Raw genomic sequence first — 21,755 nt, 5'->3', positions numbered from 1 at the left:
ACATATTTTTACCACTCTTATCTTTTATGACTCAAATGTTTTTAAATATGTGTCAGATATCCTGAAAGCTTATAACAACAGATGTGGATGATAATCACTAATCAGTAATCACATTTACCGAAAAATCCGTACCAAACATTTATTGTTTAACGAGCTCAATTAAAGAACAAAATGTCAACAGATGGTAAAAAAGAAAAAGTTTTTAAGCTGCGCAAGTTTATATTTTCAGTTTTAGGATTTAGTCGATCTGGATTTATTGGAGATGCTCCGCCTGCGTATGAAACCGTACAACCGGTTTTGAATCAGCCACGTAAGTAGGTAATTTAAAAAATTAAGCTACTTTTGTTTGAATAGCTTGTAGGATTTTTTATACAAAATTAAAATGTAGAGTGTAGAGCAACACATTTTTTGTGAGATTTTTGGAAATTTCTAAAATGCATTTTTAACTCATTAATCCAAACCATAAAAAATGCAAATTAGCCTTTTAAATCGTATAGGCATAGAGTATATCTTGTTATAATTATTATTAATTCAAACTTTTTTTGTTTTAGAATTATAAATACATATATTAAGATAAAATAACCCTCTAAATATAGACATATTTTTAAGCAAAAATTATTATTTTTTTTTATTATTAAAACATTGAACTCAATAAAAACTTTGTAGTTTATTCTACCGGTACCTAGTGGATTTTTTTGACGATTTCGTACCTACTTACTCAGTTTCATGCAAGAACGGCAAAATTTGGTGAATTATTTTATTAAGACTGTTCACATTTTTGTTAATTTTGAATGTTTAGAATTCTTAAAAAAGAACGTGTAAAGTTTTCTGCAAAGTATTGACTGATACGAATGTTTCTTACAAAATTAAAGGGATTTGTTGGATTTAGAAGTATAAAATCTATTCTAATCTGTTTCGCATGGATTTTTTCCTATATTTTGTAGCTTCCATCTTCTAATATATGTTCTATATTTTCGAAATTACACAAACCATAATTAGGTAGGAGGGGTGAGAGGATTCGCCAAAATGAAATTTTCTTGCATATTTTATTATTATTTTTTTTAGTTAGAAGATTTTGTTTGTAAAGTTTGATCCCTTTATCATTAAACAAGTGTTTTAGTTCGACTTCATATTATATGTATATATATAAAAGGAACAAATAACATTTTGGACATTTTTTTGATGACGTACATTTAGGTTTTCAAAATTTGGCTACTTCCACATTCCTGTGACCTGTTTATCAGGACTTGAAAGTCTTCGTGAAGTTGGTCAACTAAGTATAGAAAAGGAGCCAGTGGACTGTAAGTATCTAAATTCATTTTAAACAAAATCATAATTATGCAAACCAAAACCTATAGTTGTTTTAAAATCTTAAAAATTATGTAACCAAGCAAGAGTTTCAAAATTTAGATATTTAAGGCATATATTTTTAAGTAAAGGTTTGAAAAGTCCTTAGGCAAAAACAATACTTTGATCAGGGATGCTACGTGTGAGTAATAAATACTTCTATATTGCATAAAAATGGACAGATTATGGATTCTTGGACCATCTGTGAGGAATACAGTTGCTTGTGACATTTCTAGTCTATTTAAAGTAAAATTTGTAACTAACGTATACGTGTAAACTCTAAAATAACTAAAGTTACAAAAAAATAAAAGATGTTTTTGATGCATAAAGTTGCTTTTATGAGTGCAATTTGACTGTTTTTAGATACAGCTTGGCCAATATTTTTTCCTTTGTACCAATAAATGTTGGTATACCTAAAGAACAAGTCGTTAAACAGATCCAGTATGAAACTTTGATTTTTGTCAAATATTTATTTTGTTTTATAATTTTTTGCATTTTAGGTTGTTCTTGTTCATGTGAATTCTCCTCCACATACAACGTAAAAAACAATTACGACCAAAAGCTTTTTTCGATTTCACCAGTGAACGTCAGCTGTATGTCATACGATATGCAACTCTTCGACAATTTTGGAAATCCAGTAGTCCTCTTCCAACGATGCAGAGAATGTTGCTCTGGCTTGGTATGAATCCAGTCAACAACATTTATCCGAAATTTCATTTTCAAATATTAAATTGTAGAAAATCGAAGCCATTCACTCGCAAGGTACGCTCATAGGCACCGTCCAGAGGGAAGTTGGATTTTTGAACTCTGCCTACATCGTTGGAGACGCCAACGGCCAAACTGTTTTCGAAGTGAAAAGAAGTGCGATTAAATTTTTTCCAAAGAATGTTGACTTCAGTATTAAGTTGGCTGCTGGGTCTATAGAAATCGGAAAAATTACTTGGATACGGACGGGTTTGATGAGTGGACGACGCCTTTACAAAATTATATTTCCGAAAGATTTAGCACCAGAAATGAAGGTGGCTTAATGGCCGCTTGGTACAAGATTCTGAGTATATTTTTCGTTTTGGATTTAAGACATAATCAATGGTTTACAGGAAATATTATATAAGACTAAACGCCGACGCCGCAATCAAATTAGCTAAGAAAAAATTGGTCTAAAGAGTTTAGACAGTACTTCCCTCACTGTCGGAAACGGGACGACGGCATACCTATTCCTATTACGTTTTTTAACATAATACATTACATCGGAAGAATGTCACGTAGACATTTGTTTGATTTGAATGAGTTTATCGCCCCAAAACAAATGACTAAAATTATTCATAGACCTCCACTAAACAAAATATTCTGAATGTTGTTATTCTTACCTTATCATTATTTTATTGTGATAAAGACGAGCGTATTCTCACATTTTCCAGAAAATGCGGTGGCTCGTTCTTAATTTGATCAATAATAAATTGACTAATTCATTAATTTTTTTGAGTCACCCGTTTCAGCAAACCTAAAAATATGAATGCAATGATTAAAAGTCTGTTCATATTTTGCACATTTGCGACAGAATTTATTCGATAAAATTTTGAGATGCCGTAATCAATTTTTTGGGCATACAGATACATTTTCATTAAAAATTATTACAAAAATCACAATTATAGAGTCATCATACTTCACACAATGCACATTTAAGATAGCATTTTTTTCGGAAAAATTTTACGGTGACGTGATCAATTTTTTAAGGGGGGATGAGCAAATATATTTTGATCAAAAATTTACCATGCCTATGATAAATGTAAAACATCTCCAAGATTTCAAAACATTCGGTTTTGTAGTTCCTGATTAAATAAATAAAATATATCCACGCATTCATTAATTTTACATACTAGAAAACCCATAGGCGTCGTACTAGAGCAGCGTATGGGTTTATTTCGTAATAATACTTCAGTTGACAGAACGCTCTAAATATTAAAGCATTCGTAGATTTACTATTGCTTTTTTTTTACTTAAAATTAATATTCTTTGCAAAATTCTCGTTTTGGATCATTTTCGTTTATTGCAACTTTTAGTTTTTGTAAATCTGAATTGCGTTTGAATTGTGCATATTCCAGAAAGGATTTTTTTCCGAAAAACCAGTTAAAAAAATATGCAACCTGTTCCACTGCCAGTAAACATTTTTATGAAGGACTTTTTCAAATTTCGTGTGTCTAAAGAATTACACAAGAGCGTAACAATTAAATTCCTAGAGATTTGTTACATTAATTAAGCACAAATATTTAATATTTTCAAAATTGCACAAAACATAATTACTGTATGTAAAAGTGGTGACAGAATTCGCCGAAATTAAATTTTGTTCGTTTTTTTATTGCAATTTTTAAATAGTAGCATTTTACGTGGGTTACGTGGAATTATTATTTTTTTAAGTTAGAACAGTTTTTGTTCAGTTTGGTTCCGTTTGGTTCCTTTATTATTAAACAAGTGTTTTAGTTCGACTTCATACGTTTATATAACACAATCAGATGACATTCTGAACCAATTTTTTTTATTGACCTATATTTAGGTTTTGCAAATGTGGCTACGTCCAGGTTCCCTATTATCTGTCTACCAGGATTCGAAAGTCTTCGTGAAGTCGACCAACTAAGTATAGAAAGGAACCATTCAACTGTAAGTATCTACACCCACTTACTTACTTGTTTTAAATAAGTATTTCTTTTTTGAATATATGCTGAATGAGCAGACACTTTTTGAGTTACTTTTTTTCTTAAGGTAGGCACCTAGATCTAAAAGAGTTGTTTAGCTAAGCAATAGACAATTTCGAAATTTAATTATTCAAGTCATATATTTAGTTAAAAGAGAAAGATTGAAAAACTTCTTTTATAAATGTCACTTATAAACATGTTATATAACTTGGGACGCATTATGGAGCCTTGGGCCTTCTATGAGTAGTACAATTATTTCGCCAGGCTATTTATAATGTATAAAAAAAGATGTTCTTTGCGCACACAATTTGCTTTGATAAGTAAAATGCGATTTTTTAAATACTACTTGGCCAATATTTTATCCTTTAGATAAATCAATGTTGAAAAATGTCACCGCCCACGTCTTTAATTACAATAAACCCAGTATGGAATCATGAGGTACATACATCAAATGCAACAAAAATTTATTTTCTCGTTTTGCAACAAGCGTGTTATAATTCTTTACATTTTAGACTGTTCTTGTTCGGGTGAACCCTTCTACACATACAACGTAAAAAACAACTTGAATCAAAACCTTTTTTCGATTTCACCCATGAACGTTGCCTGGGCTTAGTACGACATGCAACTCTTCGATAATTCTGGAAGTCCTGTAGTCCTTTTCCAACGGCACCAAGAGTGTTGCTATGGCTTAGTATGTATCTCCAAGAGACAAAATTTTCTCAAACTTTATTATTATGTTACCCAAACTTAGAGAATTGAAGTCTTTCACACCTGCGGTACTCTCATAGGTACCGTAGAACTGGACGGCGCATCTTTTCAGTATGCTTACAGCGTTGGAATGGCCAAACTGTTTTCAATGTGAAGAGAAGTACTTTTGAACTTTTTCCAAAGGATGTTGACTTCACTATTAATTCGACTGATGAATCTCGAGAGGCTGGAAAAATTACTAGGGTGTGGACAGGTTGGATGAGTGAGCAACATTTGTACAAAATTATTTTTCCGAGAGATTTAGTGGCCGAAATGAAGGTAACTTTGTTGGCCGCTTGGTACATGATTGTAAAAATATTCTTCTTTTTCGATTGAAGATGTCACCATTTGTTTACAGGAAGAAGTATATCAGCGTAACCGGCGCAAATGAGTGAACTGACACAGTGTTGCTAGGATTATGTTTCCGTTCACTCTTGAACCTACACTGAGTTGTATTTTTATATTTTACATAAATAAAGAATTCAGTGGTCGTCTACTTTTTTGTCAAAAATTTATAGTTAGTTACATTTTAAAAAGTGTTTTAAAAAAGAAGACCTTATTTTGATTGTTCCAGGTAATTCTAAATCAGAGTATTATCCTATCTTATCTTTAGTAAATACTGTGGTCTATTAATACATTTACCACATATATCAAAAACCATATTTTAGGAAATGAATTCTTTGATCAGTAAGGTTTATCGTTCACGCGAGAAGGTTACTACCAATGGAAAATCTAGAATTCGGTATGTAACTAATCGAATATCAAACAGTGAACAGATATATTTAAAAATGTATTGAGTGGTTAGCACTTCAAACATATACTTTATTAAAATCATTCTAAAACACTATTTTAAAAAACACAGCGATTTACAAGAAATATCAAACTACATTTTCTTGTCTTTGAATGCGAAATTGATGCAATTGTTGAAATAATAAGCATCTATGTTTCAGGTCATTTCATTTTCAGTCGAACTAATAAACAGACAGTGAAGATAATTTGTGTTCGCCATTTTGTTCCTTGAAAATTCTGTAGGTAATTGTTTTTAATTTCAAAACGATTTTTTCGTCGAAGTTACCGAAACAGGTAATTTTGCTGCAATCACTGCTGGAAGATTTTTTATTAGCAAAATATTCCGTTAAGTCAATTATCGAATGAATTTTTAAAATATCATAAACTAGGGACAGAGGTGATCTGAAAATAGCAAAAATTTTAACAATACTAGAGACTATACTTCAGGTTTGAACTATATATAACAAAAAGAAGTTTTAACACTAAATTATCATTTATATTCTGGTTAGATTAAACCTGAGAGTATCTTTCGGTTGTACAGAAAGAAGTCTTTCCAACCATGGTAAGATGATAAGAGATTTTTTCTTAATGGATATACCAGGACAATTTTAATCTAAGTATTATGAAATACCAACAGCGCAACACAAACCCTCGACTAAAGAACCTCTCGAAGGGACTTTATTTCGCAAACATGAATGGCAAAGCGAATACGTAAAAGCTGCAGTCAGAAAATGGAATAAAGTGTACACAGTATTACGAAACTCTCAAATTTTCTTCTACCCTGATTCTAAAACAGCGCACTCCAAACCAGAAAAAACTTTCCAAGGGGAGGATCCTTTAAGCCTGAACGACGCCACTGCATCTGAAGATAAATTCTACAAGAAGAAAAAGCATGTTTTCAGGCTTGTGTATGTTTACATTTGGTACTAACAAGCAAAAATTTGGAAATAATTTACAGGTTGAAAAACAAGATGGAATATTTGTTTCAAGCGAAAGATGAAGAAGAAATGAACACGTGGATTTCGAGGATTAATTCACTTGAAAAAAGCTGTTCTCACTTTGATCAAGTTTCGAAGAATGCGTCGACAACCAGGCGTTGCAGTTTTTAAGAAGTAATGATCAAATTTAATAAACTGGTATCCAATTTTATGTTTAATAGAATTATCTATTTTTCAAGAGTTGTTTGATGTTAGATCATCATCATCATTAACTTTTTTTATCTGAAGTGAGTCTGTTATCTCACTCCTATGATGACCAGTCACTGTGGAAAAATAAAAAAAATAAGTCTAAAACCCCGAAATATGATTTTTATGATTATTTTCATAACCGTTAAAAATATTGTTGTTTGTTATTATCAAAAGACACGGTAAGTAGAGTTTACGGTTGCAATAATTGACCCTAAGTAAAAAATATTATTCTGTCTTTTGTTGTCATGTACATCTTAATACACTTTAAATTAACATTTAAAAACAAAAAGATTAGAAGACCAAAATTTAGGTTCAAAAATGATTTTACAAATACAGGGGTCTCGGTGGACCAAGAGCTTAAATTATTTTAAAGTTGTTAAAAATGCTATCAAAAACAATAAAAAATGATGAATATTTTTTACGATTAGTCCAAACTTCATTTTGGTACCACCTGACGCAAACACTACTCTTGACGTTATCACCATCGAGTGTATCATGAAATCAGTATTTTATCATTTCATTATCTTTCATAACGCATTCAATGCGTCAAATATATTAACACTTGATGAAGATGAAATGATTAACAAGTCTATTTAAACGTTAAAGTGCAATAAAAAGTTAGCAACAAGAAATACCAAGAGTGAAGATGAATAAAGAAGGTAAAAACTTAAAAAGAAAAGAAAAAAAGTTTAATAATAAATTTTGGATTTTAGTTCAGAACCAATCTGGGAATCTGGAAGGGTATTCAGCATCGGTGCCTCCAGGACTTCCACAACCGCCCCCTCCTTACACAGTTTCAACAATTGATCCAGTTGTTGCTCAGCCTCGTGCAGCTGATCAAAATGCAGGTAGGAGAAAATAATATTTTGATGTTGTTGCTAAAAGCGGAAACATCGAAGTTTGGCTAGGGTTCAAGGTGTGATATTTTTAGTTTCCACAGATTTTTTTTTCCACAATTCGACTGTACTTAATAGAAATATTATCACAAAATCACTTGACTTGACAGTGTGTTTTATTGCAACATTGCAGTTCGTAGAAGTCGAAAATACAGATTTTTCGTTTCAGTTCTTTTGTGTGTTTATTTGTTATTATAAGTTATAACATACATAAAGGGGACTTAGAAATTGACTAACAAATCTGGTGTCTTAAAAATAAATATGGACTGTCTTAGTAAAAATGAAAAAATAATAATAAATTACTATTTTATATGGTAAATATATAATTCAGATATTTCAAGTTTTCTTAGCCGAGCTGTGATGATAGTGTTTTGCAAAATCAGTTTCAGATAATACCTTACTCCCTTTTAAACTTTCAGTATTGATTCCAGCATGCGTTTGTTTGTTACCTACCACGCATGAAAATGGACACAACCATATACCTACGCAAGCGCACCCTCACATAATGTACACTGGAAAACACATAAGGCTATTTAAGAGTAATAATTAACGCTCAAATAAAGTACATATTATATTCACCGAATATAAAAAATAATAAAAAAAAACATGTGTAAGTATGTTAAAAAATAATACTAATAAAAGTTTCTATTGTGAGGCGTAGCCGAGATGAAAACCCTTCGCGAGTTTCAAAAACCTTTTTTGTATCTACGTTTTGATAATAAGATAATCAGCAACGTAAAAACGTGAATTTTGACGAACTCATATGAAAGATCGACGCTGCCTGGATGTTTAATATCTAAATCTAAATAATTCATTACTGAAAAATTCTATGACGCAGATTGATACAATTATAATTTCAAATTATTTTCAAATATATAGGATGTTTTGCTTAGAAAATCACACACCATAGATACATTTTTTCTAAACATAACACTTGTGTAATATTTTGAACTGATACAAAATGATATCAGACACAAAGTTTTATACATAATGTTAAAATTTGTTTATAGTTTTACCAGGAAGTTGGGGACCTGTGCCTCCAACTGTGCCAACATCTGCCTCTATACCCATACCTCTAGTACCAGTACCTCCTACAAACAGCCCCCAAGGCCTACAGTACCTCTCTTTAGTCGACCAGCTGCTAGTCCACCAACAAGTCGAACTTCTCGAAGGTACTAAAAACCTTCCCAAAAACAACCCTAATTTCGCCATTTTCTAGTCATCACGGGCTTTGAAACCGAAAACAAATACCAAATCAAAAACAGTTTAGGCCAACAGGTATATTTCGCCGCCGAAGATTCCGATTTCTGCACCAGAAACTGTTGCGGCCCTTTGCGTCCCTTCGACATGAAAATTTTCGACAATTACAAAAACGAAGTGATCCATTTCTACCGACCTCTAGCTTGTCAGGCCTGTTGTTACCCGTGCTGTTTACAGGTACACTGACTGTCGCAAAAAAGTTACTTTTCTAGCTTGCCACAATTTTAGACCATTGAAGTCTCTGCGCCTCCAGGGAACCCAATCGGGTCGGTTGAGCAAGAATGGAGTATTTTTTATCCAACTTTTGCTGTCAAAAACGCGAATGGGGATACAGTGTTGAGAATCGAAGGACCCTTTTTCACTTGTAGCTGTGGCAATGATGTTAATTTTAGAATTACGTCTGGTGATGGTAGTGAAGAAATTGGGAAAATTACGAAGCAGTGGTCTGGATGGGTGAGGGAAGCGTTTACTGACGCTGATTTTTTTGGAATTACTTTTCCCATGGATTTGGATGTGAAGATGAAGACCGTGCTTCTGGGCGGTTTGTTTTTAATTGTAAGTGGGTTGTGGTTTGTGATGAGCTTTGTTTTATTTATGGTGCGATTTCAGGATATGATGTTTTATGAGACGAAACAGAATAATAATCGCAGAAGATAAAATTACTGTGTTTAACTGTATACCAACCATCATGTGTTTAATAAAATGTTCTTGTATTTTTATTTTTTCATGTCTTTTGTTTAATTTAGTTGCATTCAGATGATGTCAAAAAGAACAGTGAACTCTGAAACCGAAAATGTTTATCTCACTTTTCCATCGGAGAACTAAAAAAAAAACGAAACAATGGTTCTATTTTTTTGTAATTTCTGATGCAAAGATCGTTCCTGACATTATCATCATGGAGTACCTATATTACAGTGGCGGCTCGTGAACTTTTCTTCAGAGGAGGCTCAAATTTGAAAAGCACTACTTTTTATATCTTTTATTATCTGAATAATTTTTTTCGTCATGCCCACGAAAAGAACACTCTTGCGTTGACAGATAAATTATATTGCATCGATTAGTCTTTTCAAAATTGCCCAATTTTCACCAACTTTCTCGTAATAGTTCTCCCTTTTATGAGCCGAATCTAAATTATTGGCAATGTTTTGCTTACCAAGCATTTCTAATTTAATCTAAGAAAATATGTGTTCCTGTGATTTTTCATGTCTTTCTATAGCTCGTGACAAATTTTGTAAATTATTATAGCCTGTTTTACCCCAAGCGGAAGATTTATCACTAGTACACAATTCCAACAGTATAATTTGTTTCTTAAAACTGAAGCCGTTAACTATTTAGTTTTATTATAATTATTTTCATGAAATGCTCTGTTTTGTTTCTAATTGTAACTGTCAATACCATTAATGGGAGTGATGGTGTTGGTCTTCCCTTTTATACCCTTACCTACGTAAAGCCTAAACACCACCACCACTGAACAGGGAGCTCGCGAAACCACCTCAATGTTTTTCCTACTTACACCCGATTGCTGCAACTAATAAGAAAGAGATAAAGTTATCTGTACGACTTGATCTGAAAAGAGATGAACTAGCCGGAGGCTAGCGGCTTGGAGCGGCGGTGCGATGAACGTTTTAGCCAATGCAATACACACTGACGATGCGTCAAGGTCACGGTCTCATTGTTCAGATGCATCGTCGTTCGGAGGCTAGCGGCTAGCAAGCCTCTGCCGCTGAAACCAAACGCGGAGTGGTGTGAATGTGAATTATGATTGTGAGGGCACAAATATAAATTTTTCCGACATTTTAACCTGATATATGATGAAAGTAAATGAAATCCAAGAAAATATTCTGAAAAATGACAAATGTCTACAAAAATATAAATTCTTTCATCGAAAAAAATTAGAGGAAGCTCAGCTCCAAAAATAGAGGAGGCTCAGCCTCCCCTGCCTCCTCTGAGGAGCCGCCACTGCTATATTACAAAGTCGACACTATTTTATCTCGTTATCTCTTAACATGTCTATCATCTGTTGTCAAATGCTATGTACTTCAGAGAATTTAAAATGAACAGCGTTAATCATACTCACGTAAAGATGGACAATAAAGAAAAATAAACAGTGAGAAATTTCGTGATACGCTTGCATTGCAAAATTTAGAAACTAGTGAAACATAAATTTTCATACAGGTATAGCGTCGGAGTTATCATGAAGACCCAACCGCACCCCCATGCCGTCAGTTTTTACAGAGACCTCCACTTCCATACACAGCGTTTACTGATGCTGATTTTTTTGAGATTGCTTTGTCGATGGATGTGGATGTGAAGACGAAAGTTTTAATTTATCTATCGCTAGCTGTCTGATGTAATTTTTTCGAAATTTTGATGGTGTAATTATGCCTGGTGGAAAAATGCCTCTTTCTGTCTGTCGTTTCTAAGACATGGTTTTTTATCTGTAACTTGATAGTAGACCCCATCCGCTTTATCGTTAAAAAATATGTCATAATAATAATTCATAAAATTTGTAAAAAGAAAGCTCACTTCAAAAAATGTGCCACGGGTATTTTAATATATAATATATTTGTTTTAAACATCTATTTTCCTTTATTTATTATGCTCATTCAGCTGTATACATAAAATCCTGCAATAACAATATAAAATACAGGAAACAAAAAACTTACTGAGCAGATTTTATTGTCATCTCAGTATACACAAGTGTTATCTAATTTTATCAGATGCTCGATAACATAAATAAATATATACCTACTTAACAAATTACCTAATTTACAATAAAAAATGTTTTGAATATGCTAGTATATTACATTTTGGAACGAGTTGAGAGACACAAATTTCAGATTAAATAAATTCAACATGTATCTGGAAAAAATCTGCTTTTAGAACAAGCCTACATTTAACCATCTTAAAATAGACAGTACAGGCACGTTTAGCAGACTGTTTATACCATTAAACGTGGTGTCTGGGGTTTTATTAATTGATTAAAGCTTGTTTATTCAAGTTAATTTAAAATGTTTTCATTACCTAAAAATTCTGAAACGTCCTGTACCAAACAAGATGACGTACGTTAAAAACTATCTTCACAAAACGTTTAAAAGTTACCATCAAAATGTGGGGAGAAAATTTGGAACTGTTATCACTTGTGTTACAAACATACGACCAAAGAGAAAATAATGCAGGTTAGTACAAGATAAAAATCACAATTAAGTTTATTTTTTTTCCTCAATGAGTTGACCTATGGTACAACATAAACAAGACAGAGAAAGTTTAACAGAATCCGTCGTTCATTTGCCCCCTAGGTCTGGAAATTTTAACAAGATGTGATGAGCTGCTGGTCCACAGAAAAAAAGGTAAAAAATCGCTCATATTGTTTCAGCCAATTGCTTTTCTTCTGTTTTAGACTTCATGCAGTGTCGGATTGAGGACCAACTAGGCCGCAAATTATACTACGTAGACGAAAATGAAAGCCTCAAGAGAATCTGCTGCGAATCCACATTTCCTTACGATACTTACATTTTTGATAATTTTGACAACCAAGTTATATATCTATATCATCCACCGGCATGTAATTTCTGTTGTTGGTCCTTTTGTTCGCAAGTAACACAGTGATGATTTTACGAAAACGGGACCAGCGTAAATATGATTTTTAGACCATGGAAGTGTCGTCACCTCCTGGAACTCCCGTAGCAACTGTTGAAAAAGTATGGGAAATTTTTGGGGCAACTTTTACGATTAAAAATCCAAGTGGACAGATTGTCTTATTTATTAAAGGTCCGCGCTGTCCTAGTGGATACAGTTCTAGAAATGTCGAATTTTTAATTTTGTTGTCTGATGGCATTACTCAGCTGGGAAATGTTACGAAATTGTGGGTTGGAGTTGAAGAAATGGATGATCATTATAGAATTACATTTCCGGTGTTGTTGGACGTGAAATTAAAAGCTGCTTTGTTGGGCGCTTGCTTTTTGATTGTAAGTATGTATAATTTACGTAGAAATTTTAAAATTTGCTTTGTAAATTTTCGAGAAATTTTGGTTTTTTAACTTGTTGTCGATGTTACTCTATATTAATAAATAATGAGAATGTAAAATATACTTTGTTCCATTTTGTTTTATTTTTTAGGACAGTTTATACTACGAACACTCCAGGGCCGAAAGATGATAAAGTACTTGTTGTTTTTTTTTTGTAAAATAATCCAAAAATAAATGTTATTGTGAAGTACTAACTTTTCTTTATAATATTTTTAAAAGAACTAGACATAGTGATAACGCAGCGGTCGACTATGAGCAAGTTTATGACTATACACTAAAATCTTTTTTTTTTCTAAATTTTCCCAAGAACAAATTTGATGTCCTCAGAATATCCCATTTTATACTGTCAAATAAAAGAGAAACCTAGAATACAAATAGTCACTTGCCTTATCCATTACAGTAACACCACTATGTTGTAATTTTCCTAAACTTAGATTTACTTCTGGAGCTTTCTTTTACACATCTAAAATTTTCAGCAGTTTTTATATGCTCAAACTAGTATAACATTCAATATCAAATAGGGGTAGTACGTAAGTAAGCTATAAAGACCAAGTCCTCGTGTACCTAATAAAAACAAAGAATTGTATATTTTTTAGAAAAATTAATATCTAATTATAATAAATATTGAATTTATTAAGGTTTCGTTAAACCTGAAAGGTAATTTTTTTAACTTGTCACACGATCAATTAGTCCCATGATCATGTTAAAAATAGATTCAATGAAATATGTATTGCAGAAGCTTCCTTTAATGCGTTCTTATCTAACAGACTATAAGTGATTTTTGTCTAAAACAATTCATAATACAAAAGCATTTTTTCGTCATAATTCACAACAGACGCATGTTCATGTTTAATCCCTAAACTTGGTAGCATTAAGTATTTTAAAATAGACAATATTCGAAATGCGCATTAAATTAAAAGCGAATGGATGAGCCTTTAATGATAAAACAAACCCTTACAAAATAATTAATACTCAAACATTTTTAAAGTACTACGTAGTGAAATTAAAAAAACAGGACTGTCATACAGGACAGACGGACACCGTTGAGAATTAGCATGTATTTAAATAAATACTCTTCCTAATAATTTTTCGTCTTTTTTCTACTTTTCATTGCTGGTTTATTCCTTGTATCTGAGAACACTTTCAGTCACTTAATTTCACAATATAAAGCTCCCTTATAAATTAGGGCCTGTTTTTAGCGTCGTCGTGGTTTTCTTTTTGAATGGTTTTAAACAGAAATTTAATAATTTCTTACGTTTTTAAACAATACATTTTTTAATTTTGCGAACACTTCCTTTTGAATAAACTTCTGACGCAAATATTATTACGCCATAACCGTCAAATGTTCTATTACGTATATCCTTTTTTTTAATTTTATCTTTCAAATTGAATCCTTAACATCATATCTATATATCTCCTTTGGAATGCAGTAATACGTCATTTGTGTTGGAATACTTAAGGAGAGAGAATAGCAGATCTCTGATAAGTACATAAATATGGAAAACAAAGAAGTGTCAACAGCAAAAGATAACAATAATGGCGGTAAGAACACAAAACTACCAGACAAAATTAATTCAATTTTGATTTCTAGATAATCATAGTTCAGAAAGCCACCAAGAAAATCTGCCAGTAGTATCAATTCTTCAACGTCCTCTGGTCTATACTTTGCCAATACCTAGGCCAGTTGATGCTCAACCTCGACATGCAAATCAAAATCTAGGTAAATAATTTGTCATATTTCTTTCTAGTTTATACATCACTACTTTCGTTTATTTCTTTCCAATGTTAGTGTTACGCAAGTTATTACTGAAATAAAATTTTTGATATGTAAATTTTTGGTGACTTCATATTATCTTACAAGCTAATAATGTGGAAGCGGAATTGTGCGTCAAACAGCTTATTCATATTTGCGATAGATAATATTTAAAAAATGTTATCTCATTAATAAATGTTACAATAGTGCTGCGTTCTATATTTGTTACGAAATTTTTTAAAAAGAATTAATAACTTTATCATCTGTATTTTTCTTGATAGTTAACGGTAAATCGTCTAAATTTAGCACATCCGTATATTTACCAAAAAACGTGCTACAGTCTAAATGTAGTTTCAGATAACTGGATGCCCATGACTGGATTCATGCCCCCACCCATGATCTTACCTCCTGGTCAAGCACCGCCCCCAAACTGCCCTCCTGGACTAGAATATATCGCACTAGTCGATCAACTATTAATTCATCAACAAATCGAAATTTTAGAAAGTAATGAACAATCTACGCTCCCAAAAACCATCCCAGTTTAATTTTTATCATCTCTCGTAGTTTTGACTGGATACGAAACCAAAAACAAATACCAAATAAAAAACACTTTAGGCCAAATGGTATTCTACGCCGCAGAAGACTCCGCCTGCTGTGACAGAATGTGTTGTGGCTCCGCGCGTCCATTCGGAATGCAAATTTTTGATAATTTCCAAAACGAAGTGATCCATCTGAACCGATCTATAGCCTGTCAGTCTTGGTGTTGTCCGTGTTGTTTACAGGTACACCAACTACTTATTAAAAAATGATGTCTTATTGACTGTTAAAATTTTAGAGCATAGAAGTGTCCTCACCGCCAGGGAATGTAATTGGATCGGTCCACCAGCAGTGGAATCTTTTCTATCCGACTTTCGCTGTCAAAAATGCTAATGGTTACAACAGTGTTGAGAATCAAAGGGCCGTTTTTCACTTGTAGCTGTGGTAGTGATGTAAATTTCAAAATTACGAAGGCTGATACGAGCGAAGAAGTTGGTAAAATTACAAAACAATAATGGTTTGGCTGGTTTAGAGAAATGTACACTGATGCTGATAATTTTTCCAATGGATTTGGATGTACGGATGAAAGTTGTTCTCCTTGGTGGTTTGTTTTTGATCGTAAGTGGTTTGTATTTTAAGTTGACTTTTTTATACGTTATATAAATTATAGGATATGATGTACTATGAAAACACTAACAATAATCAACGTTGATGATAGTAAAGCCATCGTCGTATTGAATCTTCCCGAATACTTCTAGACCACACAACAGTAAAACATAACTTGAAAAATGTCTGTGTTTTACAGACATTGTTCACTCTCTGCCACAAAAATGAAAGTGTTAAATGCGGTGGCTAGGCCAAGCAGCAGCACTGAGCAAAACCGGACGTAAAACCGTGCAAAGACTTTATAGACTTTCTAACATAAAATTCATCTAAGCACCGAAAAATCGGAAGTCTTTTAGTTCACATTTTTCTAACATAAATTTCATTTTTAATGTTGTAGTCTTATTAAGTATCATGTTGACAATATTATAATGTTCTTTAACAAATAACATACAAGTGTTTTAAATTTTAATTGTTCATTTTAAAACCAAAAAAGTCCAAAGAAAAATAGTGAGTGTTACAGACAAAAACTAAAAAAAGTAAAATGATTCAGAAATTTAAAAAAAAAATTGTAATTTGATTAGAAATGTTTACACTTTTGAAAACAGACTCCTGTGTTTATTTTCGAATATAGAGACTTCTCTATCTCCCAGTAGATCCTTCATTATTTTTTTTTAATTTTTCATCGTTTTCTATTTGGAATTTAAGTTTCTTGTTTAAGAGATACATCATTTTTTTTTCCTTTTCCTTCCTTACATTTTCTAAGAATTTATTGTCATCACCAAGGATACTTTTAATGATTAAAATTACTTGCTACTTATAATTTAGATTTGCAAAAAGTAAACGAAAACAAAATAGTTTTCACTTTTTATTAAAACATGTATGCAGTTTGGCGTTAAAAATTGTAACAATAAATAAATATAAATTAAATTACAACATATGCAGTATTAAACAACTTTCTTCTCTAAATCTCAAATGGTTTTCGACATTGGCGATTTTCCATGTGTTGGCTTTTACTTTTGTCAAAATGTTCACGTGCAATGTCTGATCTTTTGTCTCCGAAAAACCAAGTTTTTAGATTTTCTCTGTGTTGTGGGCCATTAATGTTAAAAGAAGTTTCTGGATCTATTGTAGATGTTTCACGGGAGTCAAGTTTTCACCCAAACGTTAGAATTTTTAAAACGTTTAGCTTCTTTTGAAAATTGCCACCGCTTTTGTGGCCTTTCTTCGAAAGTAAATTTTGGTTCAGTCGGATTTTCTTTGGATGTCTGAGGAGTATCTTCATTTACACCAGACTTAAACTCGATTTTTCTTTTCCTGTTCTAGAACCTTCTTTATTCGCATTCTCTTCCATGGAGGATCTTCTTGGAGTTTGCGATAGATTTTCTGTTCTTCTAGACATACCCCTAGAATCTGAATCAAAGTCGAGAGACCTTTCTCCATTCTTCATATTTTCAATTTCTGGTATTCTTCTCAATTGTGTCGAAAATTCGGCCCACTGAGGAAAACCTCGCCTATTCTCAATTTTTTGTGATTTTTCTTTTAAAACAAATTCTGGTACAGTTCTGGTTTCTACTTTCGGGTTTTGCGATTGATCCGCCGTTGTCCTGTGAAATCTAGGATCAGAGTCAGGGCTAGCAAATTTTTCTACGTTTTCTAAATTTTCACTTGGCAATGTTCTCCCAAAAGATTTCTGAATTCGGATTTCTGTGTTCTTTTTGTCGCCGATCTTCCACATCTCTTCCTCTAATATTGAACATCGAACTTGGATATATTAGTTCGCTTAGATGGAACTTTACAGAAAGTCGTTCATTATTGTCATCTCTTCTACCTACTGTCCTAAAATTGTCATCTTTTCTGAATTTTCCATGAAAATCTTCGTTATTTTGTTGTCTTTGTTTGGACTCCAGGTCTTCTACTTTTTCAGATCTTTCTTTGTCCTGCTCTGACCACGGATACTTTGGCGTTTTGCTATGTTCATTTTGTGTTGTTCTACATCCAAAGTGCGCAGCCCAATCACAAATATTAAATTCAGAAACATGCTGTGACAATTCTGGACAATCTATAATAAATGTAGACCCATCAGAATTAGAGCACATTATTTCTGAAACAAAAAACGAAAATTACATTATAAACTTACAACATAAATAATACAAAATAAATTACTTACCTTCAGAATTTACGCCAAACAAAAACGATAGGCAAAGAAAATAGACCTTCAGAATCTTCATTATTGTCTTCAAATTTTGCCGCGCACCAATATCGATTATTATCTGTATTAATAACAAATCTGAATTGTTATGATACTGTTGTATTATGAGCCTATGAGCAAATCAATCACTTTTATATCAATCGAAGTCAAAATTTCAAGTGCAGATAAAGATATTCGATATATTAGGTATAGCGAATAAAATGCGATTTCGTGGTTTTTGTTTTAGATCTGTCGTCGTGGCTTTTCTGATTTTTATTATTATTTGTAAAGAATAATGATGCAACATTTGCGAAAACGTTTACAATTAATGGTGCAATTGCACGAACATTTTTGAAAATAAATAAATTTGACAACATTTTTTAAAATATCTTTATAATATGATTCAATACACTTTTTTAAGAACAACAATTTTAGGCATATCTCCATATTACAGTCAAAACATTTTGGAAAAAGGGTTACTTAGTGACAAACTTATCCAAGAGAAAAAATCCATTTGGGTTGTAGTGGTAAAAAACGACAGCTATTTTAAATTAAAAATATCACATACACCATAGTAGATCGTTCAAAATTATACAGATTATGCAACCATTTTAACTCCACAACCACCCTTTCCAGATATTTATTTGGTAGCACTGATACACAGTCACGTGGTACTTTACCCAAATTTGTGAAACAACGCAGATGCAGCGTTGGTAGCATTTTTAGTGTAACGAAACATAAATAATTTAAATCAAATCCAACGTGTATTGCCAATTTCTCTTCAGCTTTGAACAACTTGGGGTTGGCAAAGGTGAGATTCAGATTGTATTTAGTGGCAGTGGCTATTATTCGAATACCAAAACAAAATGGCCAGTAAAAGTGCAGAACCGGAAGAAACAAAGAGTAAGAAAAAACGAGTTCATTTGGCATGGACGTTAAGTAGTTGTCTTATAAACAGATGGAGATCAAACTGGTGATCAAATAAGAATGGTACCACTTCAGGGTTATCCTAGTGGCCCACCTGGACCCATTATTCAGAGTCAGCCTAACAGTTTTGTTAGTCCCAGTGTTTACCAAGGTAAGCTAATTGTATTTGATGTAAATATGGATGAAGTGAAGTAAGAATCAAAATGATGGTGATGATAAAAAAGCTGCTATGAATTTTACTAACATTAAGTATTTACATAGATAATGGAAACTGAATTTTGATTTGTTAGTAGCAAATGATCTGCCGTTAACAATGTGTGAACCATAATTTTCTAATACTTATTTGTGGTTTTTAAATTATACTAGTTTTAAGTGGCGCGAGATCTGCCTGTTAACGTCATTGTGATATTCAAATGGTGGGGAATATGAGAACTAGAATTTTATAAAATGGTCTCAAGTAGGTTCCTGTAGTCTCCTTGTCTTCTGAAGCATAATGAATACCCGATCCATGTAAGGAGTATTTTTTTTCACAGACGACATTTTGAAAACTATTATATTAATTTTTTTTGCGTAGCTACTCTGTAAATAATTACAAGAAATTACAAAATATATCAGTTAAATAGAAACAAACATTTTGTAATAAACATCAAATTTCTGAAAGGAATAAATAGATAAATTATTTATAATTATAATGTTATCAGGTTGGACAACTATACCATTACCAGTAAGAGCTTTCAACTATCCCACTGGTTTAGACTACCTCACCACTATCGACCAGCTACTAGTCCAACAACAAGTTTTAATAGAAGGTAATACAAAGCTTGATCACCTGAAAACTAAACCAACTAAACAAAAAAATCACAGGTTGCAAAGATTTCCAATCTACAAACCGATTCCAAATCAAAAATACCTTTAATCAAATAATTTTCTTCGCGAGTGAAGACTCAACCTACCTGTCAAGAATTTGTTGTTACACGACGCATCCCTTCGTCATGAAACTTTCGGACAATTTTGGAAACGAAATTCTTCATTTCCATCGAGTGTGTGCTTGCGATTGCTGCTGCTTTTTCTTTTGCTCACAAGTAACTTCGTTTCCCGCTTGGAGACCATCCACTAATTTCCTGTTTTAGAAACTGGAAGTTCTATCTCCTTCAGGAACATTGCTGGCTGTAGTACAGCAAGAATCTACTTTCCTTTATCCAAAATTTACTATCAAGGACTCCAGTGGACAGATTATTTTGAGGGTAGAAGGTCCTGGTTGTCGAATGCGGTGTGGCCCTGTTCGTTTTAAGATCACCTCACATGTTGGCTTGGTGGAAGTGGGAGCTATTACTAGGCAGTGGTTGGGTTTTTGTAGGGAGTGTACCTCTGACGCGAACAATTTCAAGATTACTTTTCCCCAAAATTTGGATGTGAAAATGAAAGCTGCGGTTCTAGGAGCTTGCTTTTTAATCGTAAGTAGCTGTATATTGCCAGTTGTTATTGTAAACGTGATGTTTTGCAGGATGTGCTGTTTTTTGAATGTTGAATTTTTAGTGGACGATTTTTCGTATTATAATTGGTAACTTTTGTATGTTTATTACTTACTTTTATTTCGTTCTATGCAAGTACGTTTTGTTTTACATTTTTACTTTTTTGTTTATTTTGTTAAATGTTCCAATATATTTTAATTTTGCTGCTTTTATTGTATTTTTTGACAAACCTGATTTTAAAATAGTATTCTGTGTTTGTTCATGACTCATAAAGAATGAAAAAATTGGTGTTCGTTGCCGTCTGTCTCTCTGCTGTTGCTTTTACTAGACATATTGTGCCCATTAACAATTCGATGATATCGTTTCAAAATTTTTCAGAGTAATTTCTACTTAAATTTTATAAAATAACATGCTTCTGTACTTGTGGTTAATCTGCCTTGCGGTTTTTTACCATATAGATGTCTAGATTTTTGGGAAAAAAAATCAAAATTGTATATAAAACAATTTAACTGATTAAACGGTTGTTGTACATAAGGATGGTAAATCGTTAGTCAAAAACTTGATGATGTCATTTCAAAATTTTTCTGGATAAATACTCTCTATCATGGTACCCTGGGATGTAGTAAATAAAGAACTTATTTTTTTTAGAGAAGGAATTTTCGCCGTAACCTATCCTATACTATAGAGGCGCTGCCTGTCCCCAGTATCTAAGCGTGGAACAGTGACTGATTTTTCAACATCGTTATGAATCACAAGCTAATGTATGCTGACCTATCTCGTTTGTGACCGGATCCAACCCAATTGTTGCAAAAATGACAACTCACAGCGCCATAAACATCAAAGTGTCCAAAAATGATAACATTTTAAAAAATATAAACGAAAAAATTCACTTAAATACCAAAAATTGGACAGAGTACATAAAATCGTTGAAAAATGTACAGAAAAATGTTAACACGTACCTAACCGAACTTGTAGAAGAAGAGAAGAATGCAGGAGGTTGAGGTTATGTTCATTTCAATTCCAAATTTAACAAATGCTTTTTTAGAATACGTAAATGTAGACGAAGAAAAAGAAGAAGAATGTGATGAGAGTGATGAAGATGATGAAAATGCAGAAAGGGCCAAAAGAAAATTGGAAATAAACGAGACTGATGGGAGCCACAAAAAAACTAAAGCGTAATAGAAAATTACGACAAACAGTATAATTATGATTGCGTGTTAATAGTGTATTTTTAAGAGTATTCTTGTTTTGTAATAAAGAGCTTCGTTTAAAATTTTACATTTCAAAATGTTCCTTTTAATTTTGAAGCTTAGTGGCGCCCTCTGTAC

The 21,755-nt window shown here is 32.6% G+C and overlaps 6 protein-coding genes, 1 long non-coding RNA gene and 1 pseudogene across 8 annotated transcripts; 7 read left to right on the top strand and 1 right to left on the bottom strand.

Moving 5' to 3' along the window:
• Positions 1-94: 94 nt before the first annotated feature.
• LOC135134431 (uncharacterized) lies at positions 95-2,612 on the top strand. Its single transcript, XM_064063111.1, has 5 exons — positions 95-184; positions 236-314; positions 1,198-1,301; positions 1,848-2,026; positions 2,085-2,612. Exons 1-5 carry the CDS (start codon positions 172-174, stop codon positions 2,373-2,375), a joined length of 666 nt encoding a protein of 221 aa, XP_063919181.1. The 5' UTR covers positions 95-171; the 3' UTR covers positions 2,376-2,612.
• A 1,133-nt stretch (positions 2,613-3,745) lies between these two features.
• LOC135134445 (uncharacterized) lies at positions 3,746-5,234 on the top strand. Of its 2 annotated transcripts, none has more exons than XR_010281310.1 (3): positions 3,746-4,002; positions 4,550-5,093; positions 5,143-5,234. It is a non-coding gene; the product is annotated as an uncharacterized LOC135134445 (long non-coding RNA). The 2 variants fall into 2 exon arrangements; XR_010281309.1 differs by having other exon boundaries at positions 4,550-4,728; positions 4,789-5,228.
• Positions 5,235-5,488: 254 nt separating this feature from the next.
• LOC135134689 (spectrin beta chain, non-erythrocytic 1-like) lies at positions 5,489-6,749 on the top strand. The gene is made up of 3 exons (XM_064063457.1): positions 5,489-5,526; positions 6,211-6,481; positions 6,532-6,749. Exons 1-3 carry the CDS (start codon positions 5,508-5,510, stop codon positions 6,680-6,682), a joined length of 441 nt encoding a protein of 146 aa, XP_063919527.1. The 5' UTR covers positions 5,489-5,507; the 3' UTR covers positions 6,683-6,749.
• Positions 6,750-7,302: 553 nt separating this feature from the next.
• On the top strand, positions 7,303-9,643 carry LOC135134138 (phospholipid scramblase 1-like). Its single transcript, XM_064062754.1, has 6 exons — positions 7,303-7,419; positions 7,474-7,608; positions 8,667-8,828; positions 8,876-9,093; positions 9,145-9,471; positions 9,526-9,643. The coding sequence occupies exons 1-6, from the start codon at positions 7,407-7,409 to the stop codon at positions 9,571-9,573; spliced, it is 903 nt and encodes a 300-aa protein (XP_063918824.1). The 5' UTR covers positions 7,303-7,406; the 3' UTR covers positions 9,574-9,643.
• Positions 9,644-11,824: 2,181 nt separating this feature from the next.
• LOC135134139 (phospholipid scramblase 2-like) lies at positions 11,825-13,131 on the top strand. The gene is made up of 5 exons (XM_064062755.1): positions 11,825-12,095; positions 12,216-12,266; positions 12,317-12,513; positions 12,567-12,884; positions 13,036-13,131. The coding sequence occupies exons 1-5, from the start codon at positions 12,026-12,028 to the stop codon at positions 13,072-13,074; spliced, it is 675 nt and encodes a 224-aa protein (XP_063918825.1). The 5' UTR covers positions 11,825-12,025; the 3' UTR covers positions 13,075-13,131.
• Positions 13,132-14,437: 1,306 nt separating this feature from the next.
• On the top strand, positions 14,438-16,189 carry LOC135134480 (phospholipid scramblase 1-like; annotated as a pseudogene).
• Positions 16,190-16,722: 533 nt separating this feature from the next.
• Positions 16,723-18,132, bottom strand: LOC135134471 (uncharacterized). Its single transcript, XM_064063156.1, has 2 exons — positions 18,008-18,132; positions 16,723-17,941 (listed from the first exon to the last, which is right to left on the bottom strand). Exons 1-2 carry the CDS (start codon positions 18,066-18,068, stop codon positions 17,502-17,504), a joined length of 501 nt encoding a protein of 166 aa, XP_063919226.1. The 5' UTR covers positions 18,069-18,132; the 3' UTR covers positions 16,723-17,501.
• A 405-nt stretch (positions 18,133-18,537) lies between these two features.
• Positions 18,538-20,515, top strand: LOC135134384 (phospholipid scramblase 2-like). The gene is made up of 6 exons (XM_064063047.1): positions 18,538-18,931; positions 18,987-19,106; positions 19,657-19,764; positions 19,820-20,037; positions 20,086-20,409; positions 20,460-20,515. Exons 1-6 carry the CDS (start codon positions 18,895-18,897, stop codon positions 20,481-20,483), a joined length of 831 nt encoding a protein of 276 aa, XP_063919117.1. The 5' UTR covers positions 18,538-18,894; the 3' UTR covers positions 20,484-20,515.
• Positions 20,516-21,755: the final 1,240 nt, after the last annotated feature.

Source organism: Zophobas morio, unplaced genomic scaffold (assembly GCF_036711695.1).
Source record: "Zophobas morio isolate AGI-343-1 ecotype UQ-CSIRO unplaced genomic scaffold, CSIRO_AGI_Zmor_V1 ptg000023l, whole genome shotgun sequence".
Lineage (NCBI taxonomy): Eukaryota > Metazoa > Arthropoda > Insecta > Coleoptera > Tenebrionidae > Zophobas > Zophobas morio.
The sequence above is the reverse complement of the archived record's forward strand: the minus strand, read 5'-3'. Positions and strand labels throughout refer to the sequence as shown.